Here is a 9,658-nt window from a genome sequence, read left to right as displayed (position 1 = left end):
TTTATAATTTTGCATTATTTTTTATGTCCACGTGGGCAAATATATATGTTTAAAATACGGTATTAAATAGTCTAGGGAGGTAATAGGTCCTTATGAAAGTTTAGTATCGCAACAACAAATCCGACCAAAGTTGGGATATTTTTCAGACTCTTATCCCTTAATTTTATATAAATACTTATTTTTCTATTAACTTACCAACCATTTAAATAAAAATAAATATATAGATAATTTATTTGGGCTATTAAACAATTGATTAAGGTTTAGAGGGTCTGGCCGAGTCTTCATTTGTTGGACCCACACGTTTACAGCCAAACCTCAACATGGTCCCACACGTTTACAGCCACCTCCATGATCAACCTTCATCTTTAACCTCTCCAGAGCTCCAATTCCGTTTCTGTTCGATCTCACAATGGCGACTCTCTCTTCCACCTTGGCTCTCTACTTCTCCTTCGCACTCCTCTGCTTCAATCTAATTTCAGCTTCCTTTTCTCCTCTCGATCACTACCTCATTAACTGTGGGTCCCCGGAACACACCACCGTTGACTTCGACCACCGCCGCTTCACCGGAGACGTTTCCGACTCAACGGCGTCGTTTCTCACCTCCACGGAATCGATTTCACTCGCTGACCCAAACCCGTGTCCTAAATCTTCTCCAATTTACCACACGGCTCGTGTTTTCACGCGCCCATCTAAGTACAAGTTCGTAATCAAGAACCCTGGTATGCACTTGGTACGTCTTCATTTCCGTCGATTAAGAGGTAGTCTTGATTTTAGTAATGCTAAATTTCATGTCTTGGCAAATGGGTTTGTGTTATTTAACAGTTTAAGTGTGGAGATGGGTAAGGGTTTTGAGATAGTTAAGGATTATGTGATTGGGGTTGATTCAGATGTGCTTGTTATCACTTTTGTGCCGAGTGAGAAGTCGAATTTTGCGTTTGTTAATGCGATTGAGGTTATTTCTGCTCCTAATGATTTGATTGCTGATGTGGCTCAGCATGTTAGTTTTGATAAAAATGAGCAAATTCATGGATTATTGAAGAATGGGTTTGAAACTATGTATAGGGTTAATGTTGGTGGTTGGAAAGTTACCCCTTTTAATGATTCGTTATGGAGAACTTGGGTTACTGATGATGAGTACCTCAAGTCTGATGATGGTTCTTCAAAGGTTCACTTTGGTGGCCGTATAAACTATCAAGAAGGTGGGGCGAGCAGAGAGGTTGGTCCTGATAATGTTTATAATACTGCGCGAGTTATTAGGAGTTCGGGTAATTCAATCCCCGAGTTGAAAATGACATGGACATTTCCGGTGACCAAAGGGTATAAGTACTTGGTTAGGATGCACTTCTGTGATATAGCTAGTATTGCGCGTGGTATGCTATTTTTCAATGTTTATGTGAACAACAATTTGGCCTACGAAAACTTGGACCTTACTGAAGTAACAAATAGGTTGCTGGCTTCCCCTTTCTATGCTGATTTTGTCGTTGATGGAGATAGTTCCGGTGTTTTGACTTTGAGTGTTGGGCCATCAAATATGAGTCTTCCACATGCTGTAGATGCCATTCTGAATGGGGTTGAGATCATGAAGATAAATAATTCTGTGGGTAGTTTTGATGGTAAGATTTGTGCACATGCTGTCTTGAAGAGTTGGAAGAGGGGAAATGGTAACGTCCTATATCCTATGCTAGCTGCTGTCTTCATGCTGCTGATGGCATTTGTGATCATGCATCGGAGAAGAACTGGGGTTACAGACTCTGTGGCCTGGTGGAGGTTACCCACTGAAATTCCTGAAGTTAATCTGAAATGTGGCAACCAACTGTCATCTAATAAGCTCTGATGGTTCTGAAATAAGAGTAAAATGATATCTTATTTTTCACTACTTCGAAACTTCTAAGGGTGCCTTTAGCACAAAGTCAATTGTCTTGTACTGTAAGTATTCATATTTGTGTAATTAAAAGCAAATAGTAGCTGTTCTAACAGGATTGGTTATTGATTTCCACTATTTGATATTTTCTATGTGCTATCGTTTGTTTTTTCAATTTAATATTCAGAGAATGAAGAATCTGAAGGTATTATCTTCAATAAGCTTGTCGAGAAACTCATATTCAATTTATTGGTGTGCATGCTTTGCAAGTTTTAGTGGTGAAAAATTGGATATTTTTGGTCATCAATTTTTTTTTGTCTGTGGATAATTTCACTTAATTCATGAAACTTCATATCGTTGTTGCATGCTTATCTCATACAAAATTGTCTACTTATGCATAGATCTGGGTAGAGTTCTTGATTATTTGATAAGTTAAATAGTTTTTGTAGATAAAAAGCACCATGAAGATGCAAAATGTACAGAAGATTGAATTAGTTCATATGTAAAACTTGAATAACTAAATCCAAAAGCTACTTCATTTAGAACATTGTAATGTCTGCAGCAGCAAGAAACAACAGGAGTGCGTCTTTCCAAACAATGCAGTCTCAACAAGAGCTGCATTACGATGCCTCAGGTTTGGGAACATGAAGAAACTGAGTGTCCCAGCGAGGCAGCAAAAAAAATTCTAGAAGAAAAATCGAAGCCTAAGCCTTCACATCTGAAACTGAGAAATTGTACCAAAAAAACATATTCACAAGACATCTAGCTTATGAATTTAGAACGGGGCTTAGAGCATAATGATCTTAGTCATTATGCTTTTTCTTTTTCCATTTCATAAAAAAGCATAATGACTAAGATGACTAGATTGTCACTTCAGACCACACATCCATTATCAAAGTTTGTGATACATGCAACTCCAATTGCCATCTAATCATTTTGCACCCTGAACAAGAAAGGTTGTTGTAGTAGTCTCAGAAAATACCTTATAGATGTTAGCTCTAGCTCAGGAGGATGATGGGTGATTCTCATTTGTTGATACATCAGTAATGTTTTAGTAATTAATAGCCAAGATGATGTAGGAATGAGGCTTGAACCATTTAGACTTTTGCCCCTTATCCTGCAATGATGTGGTTAGTTTGCCAGTGAAAGTGCCAAGTGTTTGCTATTGGGCACCCATCTATTCCGTAGCAAGGATTCTGTAACAGCAAAAAGATTGACCCCTACTACCGGTCATAAGTACTAATGAGGTTTGTTCATTAATCAGATCATTGCAGTACTTAAATTATTGCTCATTTCTTTGGTGCTAGAGGGAACCCCTTCTGATACACTAATTATTCTAGGAAGTATATCCAGACTTGAAAGAGTATTTTTTTTTAAAAAAAAATAGAAGAATATTTGCGTTTTTCTTTTTCCTATTGCCTTCACAGTTTCTGTTCCTTCCACCCCTTGTCACAATATTGTTCTCTTTCCCCCCTTCATTTTTCATCCACTGCATACTTTTCCCTGTTTCCGCATATACCTGGCTTTGACCTGCTTTTATCCTATGCTGCTTATGCATTGCAATTTCAGGCTTCTGTCTAATAGACCATCACCAAAAAAGGATCCATTAGCATGTAAAATTCAGGATTCTGATTTTCATGTGAAAACTATCTTAATCCATTTGGGACGTGCTGTCTTTAACTATTCTTCTTCTTTCTCTCTGTGGTGCTCGTTGCTTCCTTTCCCATTAATGACTACAGGTTGATGGATACCTTTCGGCTTAGAGCGTGATGGTATGTTTCTCATTAAGTGCCTTGGTCTTGAAGCCAAAGTGTTCATTGGTGTTCTTGATTTTCACAATGACGTTTTTGTGCTAGATAAATTCTTCAATGTTGTTCTGTGGGAAAAAAAGAAAAAAGGGAAAACCTCAATGTTTCAGTTTGGGCCAATCATGAGTTCGGCCCGAAGTTTTTTTGCGCTTTATAAGTTCATTCATATTCATTTCTTGCTGCTCTTACCAGCTAAAGGAGCTAAGCATATACTCCTTTTTGGCTTTAGCATCATGTTTACTTTCTGAACTTGGTCCAGATTATTTAACTATCATGACTGTTGCTTGGTTCACAGTTCACTCCATCGAGGTATCATCAAATACATATCCGCTGATCATATCCTTCATCTGAAGTTCTTAACTTCATGTGTGAGCTTTATGCTCTCTTTGCTGTTTTAACTGTTAGAACACACTTCCTTACATACCATTCCAATTTATTTAAAAAAAAACACTTTTACAATGCACTTCATGAAAAGGGAAATGGAACTTTTGGGGTTGCAATTCGAAAATTGACAAGTGAGACGTACAAGTTGCATGGATAATCATTAACTAAATGTACAAATCAATCTATACGATCAACTATTCAACTAAGCCTTAATCACTAACTAGTTGGGGTCATGATATGGAGTCTCATTATTCTGCTCTCTAGAGATTGTTAAACTTATCCAAATAGCTTGGTTCCGAGTATATACCATTTATTGGCTCAGACGGGCTACTTGAGGTTTGAGCCCTTTCCATTCAAATGCTACTAATAAATGTCTTTTAAGGAAAATTAGCGGTTATCTAAATCTCATATCCTTATCCTAGGTTATCTATACCAACAATGGTTAGACCTTAATTCCAACTAATTGGTATTGCCTATATGGTTCATTTTCTTCCTTAGCCAACTGGATGTACAAATGTTAACAGAATATATCACAACATGGAAGAATTGGGTAGAAGTTTTGGGGTCTAGCTATGTCTAGGATTTCCCCCAAAATGAAACATTGGACAAAGCTAAACCATATACAACATAGTGTACATTTTGATATCTCTGCTTCTTTGTTTTTGACAATTTCTGTAGCTAGTTGGGTAGGATTCAGAAGGTACTTTGGTGTAAATAAAGACAATAGTAGTGCTTAAGATGAACTTTTAAAGGTGGCCATCTGCAAAGCACTTGTTGTTCAGATGTTCATGTCCACACTAGGCTCATTCGATTACGAAAAGGCATTTCTGGAATTGTCTCTTGATTATTACGAAAAGGCATTTATGGAAAAGTCTCGTGGTTACTCCCTATATTATCCTTCACTTTTCTCTAATTTCTTCTTTCCTCCTATATAGAAGAAGCACCGTGAGTTGTGCGACTTGATTTTTTCCAAAAAAGCTATCATGTTTCTCTATTGTTTACACAAGTTCCATATGATTAGTAAATTTGAGATGGTCAAAAAGTACTCAGGTGCTTGCTGCAAAAGCTGTCTTTCTGTCCCGATTTGGAAGCTGTATTGAATGTGGCTACACATTCATTAATGGGAGTTTCATGTTATATGCTGGTATTTGGAAGTTGTTGTTAACTGCACTTCGGTGAGGAACTTTGTTTAGCTGTTACTCCTTTCATCTCTGATGGAGCTGGGGATAGAATTGTTTTTTTCTTGGGAGAGATTTCCGATCTATTGGTGGAATAAATTTCCCTTGAAAGCCAATTATTATTAGTAAAAGTATAAATATGATGTACTTACCAACCAGAATTACGCTTCCAGAGGTGGTTGACAGAATTGGTCAAGTTTATTTGAATATATATAAAACATCATGGAAACCTTATTCAGGTTAGGAACTCGTTGCATTACGTGAAAACATGGGGAAGGCAGGGTAACTGTTGCTGGAAGCTGAATGACAAATCTGGAGGTGGTTCAGTTTGAATTCTACGACTGGATTTATTTAACAAAAGTACTCTTAAGAGTTACTGCTAGCTATCTGGAGTCCCAAAGTGTGACGAGAAGTATAGTTTCTTGTTTGTTAGTTTATACTTATGGGTTTGGGTGGGGTGGGGTGGACAGGTGGAGGGTTCAGGGGGATATTAGCATGCCAGATAACATCAGGATGTTAACATTTTGGTGCTTTCTGCAAAGTACTGAGGACAGGATATGACCATTTATAACTACGCTCCAAGGTTGAAAGGCAGCTATGGCATATGAGACTAGTACTTCATACTCTTTGAAGCCACGGACAAGGTGAACTGTAGAGCTTTTTGATATAAGGAGAATCCATTTGGTGTAGTTCAGAGTATTTCTCTGGTTCTTTTGAAAGGATTTTTTTTTTTTTTTTTTTTAGTATTTGGTAGATCCATTTGGCACAAAGGCAACAAAAATAAGAATGCAATGAGCTGGTAAGACGACCGTTTCAGTTTATTCATCAACTTTATCTCCTCTTTTCGGGTTGTTAGCTACACACAAAACTTACCTAGTTGTTTAGAGAAACTTCTTTTCTTTTCTGGGTAGCTGTTTAGGATGCATCTTTTGAGCGCATCCATTGTCAGTACACTTCTTGTTTCATGGGGTTTTCCCCATTTGTGTTCAGCAAAATATATGGACTTTATTGGTGCAGCGTGGATGAAGAGGAGGCTTGCCTCTAGAGTCTTGTGTGATAAAAAGGTACTACCTAAACTCAGAGGTAAGTTCTACATAACGGTAGTTAGACCGATTTTGTTATATGGGGTTGAGTGCTGGTCAGTCAAGTCAAGAACTCTCATGTTCAAATGATGCAAGTTGGGGAAATGCGGATGTTGAGATGAATGTGTAAAGGTTTTTTTTTTTTTTTTTTTTTTTAGTATTTGGTAGATCCATTTGGCACAAAGGCAACAAAAATAAGAATGCAATGAGCTGGTAAGACGACCGTTTCAGTTTATTCATCAACTTTATCTCCTCTTTTCGGGTTGTTAGCTACACACAAAACTTACCTAGTTGTTTAGAGAAACTTCTTTTCTTTTCTGGGTAGCTGTTTAGGATGCATCTTTTGAGCGCATCCATTGTCAGTACACTTCTTGTTTCATGGGGTTTTCCCCATTTGTGTTCAGCAAAATATATGGACTTTATTGGTGCAGCGTGGATGAAGAGGAGGCTTGCCTCTAGAGTCTTGTGTGATAAAAAGGTACTACCTAAACTCAGAGGTAAGTTCTACATAACGGTAGTTAGACCGATTTTGTTATATGGGGTTGAGTGCTGGTCAGTCAAGTCAAGAACTCTCATGTTCAAATGATGCAAGTTGGGGAAATGCGGATGTTGAGATGAATGTGTGAAGTACTAGGAGCGATAAAATAAGGAATGAGGATATCAAAGCAAGGTGGGAGTGGCCTACGTGATGGACAAGATGAGGGTCGCGAGACTGAGATGATTTAGGTGTGTGAAGAGGATATGTGCAGATGCCTTAGTGAGGAGGTACGAGAGGTTGGATATAGTAGGTACGGGGATAGGTATAGGTAGGTCGAAAAAGTATTGGAGAGAAGTGATTAGATAAGACTTGACGCAACTTCAACTTACCGAGAACATGACTTTAGGGTGTGGACGTTGCGGATTAGGGTAGAAGGCTAGTAGCTAATGAAGTTTTGCTTTTCGGCAGGTTTAGGGTTGGTGGTATCTGTCATAGTATTAGCCTTATTCTTGTAGTTTCTTGCTTTTGATATCTTCTATCATGTCGGTTATTGCACTATTTTGTTGTTAAAATTGTTCCTTTTCTAAATGCTCGACACTGCTTTCCTTATTAGTTGCTATATTTTCTTTATTGTCATTTTTCCTTTTATAGCCACTTTGATTTGCTGCACTTGAGCCGAGTGTCCTTTGGAGACAACCTCTCTATCTCCGTGAGGTAGGGGTAAGGTTTGCATACACTCTAGCCCTCTCTAGACCCCACTTGTGAGATTTCACTGGGTATGTTGTTGTCGTAAAATATGTGGACTTGGTAAAAAAAAAGAAGGGATTTTCTTTCAACAGACTGGGTTAAGTGTTGCCAAGCTCAGCCAAGTACTTACATGAGATATTTGTTTTTAATCAATGGTAAGAATTTCTAAGATGGTTAATCTTTGGGTAAGTTTTCTGACTTTGTAGCAGCAAATGGTTCTGCTTATTAAATTCACAAGTAGTTTTCTGTTTACCTCTTCTATATTGCTTTAATTTACTGATTCTGTTATGTGAATTTTCTTTGATTCAATCAATTTTATGAAGTTGGACGGTGTAGTGGTGTATGAGGACATCAAAAACTATTGCTGATCTTGATCTAAGCTATTTGCAGATATTGCAAAACTTCTACTAATAGATAGACAGGATTCATTGAACAGAAGCATATGCCAAAGAAGGCGTCGTTTTTGTGATTGTCAATTAATGGCTGAAGTCTGTGTCACTTCAGTGGAAAAGCAGGTTGGTTCATATGTATGAACTCTTTAGTACAACTAGCAACCTTTGTTTTTTTGCCATTTGTTTGGTGTAGACTTTTAGTTCAATAATGCTGTTTATCTATAATTCCAGAGCAGTCCCATTTTTCTCCTCTAGGTCCATCACCACCTTACAAAGTGCTCAATAAAGTAGCTATTATGATCCAAACACAGTGACATCAGGAATCTTCTTTAGTCAAAACAACTCTCCTTTCAAGTTGGAAATTTTGGAGTCATACTTGCCCTAAAAGACTTTTATGTACCTCGACTATTCTATCAATATCTGCTACATCCCATGAGTGCAGGTAACAGATACTCGAACATGAGTGCGAAAGCTGGCTCAGACAACACGGTCATAAAAAAAAAAGGGTTAAGTATCTGATTGATTTATCCATGATTAGCAATTTTTTGTTGTTAAGTACTATCTATCATGGAAAACTCCAAACTCCTAACTTCCAGGTATCTACAGGTTCAAGATACTTATCATATCCTTGGATATTATTATATTATTTTTTATTTTATTCCCCTACATAATGATCAAAGTACTAAGCTGATACTCAAGAATAATATTGAATTTAATGTATATAGCATGACAAAATGGAGTGATTAATTAGTGAAATTATATCCCCAGTTGAATCACTATAGATTAATGAGCACGTGTAGACACACATCCACCACGCTAACAACGTTTCTCAGTATCAACCAAACACAAGACGTTAATTTACTCCACTAGTTGCGCTTTCCATTTGCGTGTATTTCGACTATTTTAGGAAGTACCTGCTTTTCGTATATATCATTTATAAGCAGCTTAAAAATTGTTAAAAGAAATAACTATATATTTGAACTTTTTTCCTTTCCCTTTTGTATTCTTATGCTTTTAAAAACTGAAAAAAAACAAACAACCCAACCTGCAGCCTTTCCCTTTCTTCTGTTATAATAAGAACATAAATGTAACGAACGGTATTAGTAATTTACAAGCAAAATCTTTTGCTTTATGTGAATTTTGGACATTATCTACACGTTTACATCATTTAAATTTAGAACTTTCATAAACTACAAGAAATTAAATAATTTATTTATCTTTTTTATTTTCCTAAATCTAATATATGTGTAAAAGAATACTCACCCCGTTTCCATTTTAGTTGTTATGTGAAGTTTTTCGAGAGTTAATTCCCAAAACTCAATTCGACTACATACATTAGATATTTTAAAATAAAATTTTAGATATTTAAAAACTACTATAGAAATTAAAGTACTATAACTTGCAACTTTTTTAATTTCAATATGATGAAAAAATACATCTGAAATTATTAATCAAAATTTACATCGTTTTGATTCTTAAAAATGAAATTATAACAACTAAAAAAGAACCGAGGAAGTATAAAAGTAGCTTCTTTTGTCACTTTCACTGTGAAAGTTCCCATGAGATACAAAGTTCATTTTGGTTACCAAACTTTTTTGTAAAGAATTTATGGACGATATCTTGACAAGAACTGTTTTCTGAAAATTGAAAATTCTACATGTACGTAATTTTAAGGTTTTCATTTCATAACCAAATTATAAAAATGGAATAAACACAAGAGCACTTTAT

The 9,658-nt window shown here is 36.5% G+C and overlaps 1 protein-coding gene across 1 annotated transcript; it reads left to right on the top strand.

The window, feature by feature from the left end:
• Positions 1-267: 267 nt before the first annotated feature.
• LOC102579574 (probable receptor-like protein kinase At5g24010) lies at positions 268-2,106 on the top strand. The gene has a single exon (XM_006339552.2). The coding sequence runs from the start codon at positions 410-412 to the stop codon at positions 1,832-1,834; it is 1,425 nt and encodes a 474-aa protein (XP_006339614.1). The 5' UTR covers positions 268-409; the 3' UTR covers positions 1,835-2,106.
• The last annotated feature ends 7,552 nt before the right edge of the window (positions 2,107-9,658 follow it).

Source organism: Solanum tuberosum, unplaced genomic scaffold (assembly GCF_000226075.1).
Source record: "Solanum tuberosum cultivar DM 1-3 516 R44 unplaced genomic scaffold, SolTub_3.0 scf00010, whole genome shotgun sequence".
Taxonomy (NCBI): domain Eukaryota; kingdom Viridiplantae; phylum Streptophyta; class Magnoliopsida; order Solanales; family Solanaceae; genus Solanum; species Solanum tuberosum.
Note: the sequence above shows the minus strand (reverse complement) of the source record. Positions and strands in the feature narration are given on the sequence as shown.

Coding starts and splice junctions, on each gene's coding strand:
- LOC102579574 (XM_006339552.2), top strand. CDS start 410: ATGGCGACTCTCTCTTCCACCTTGGCTCTCTACTTCTCCTTCGCACTC.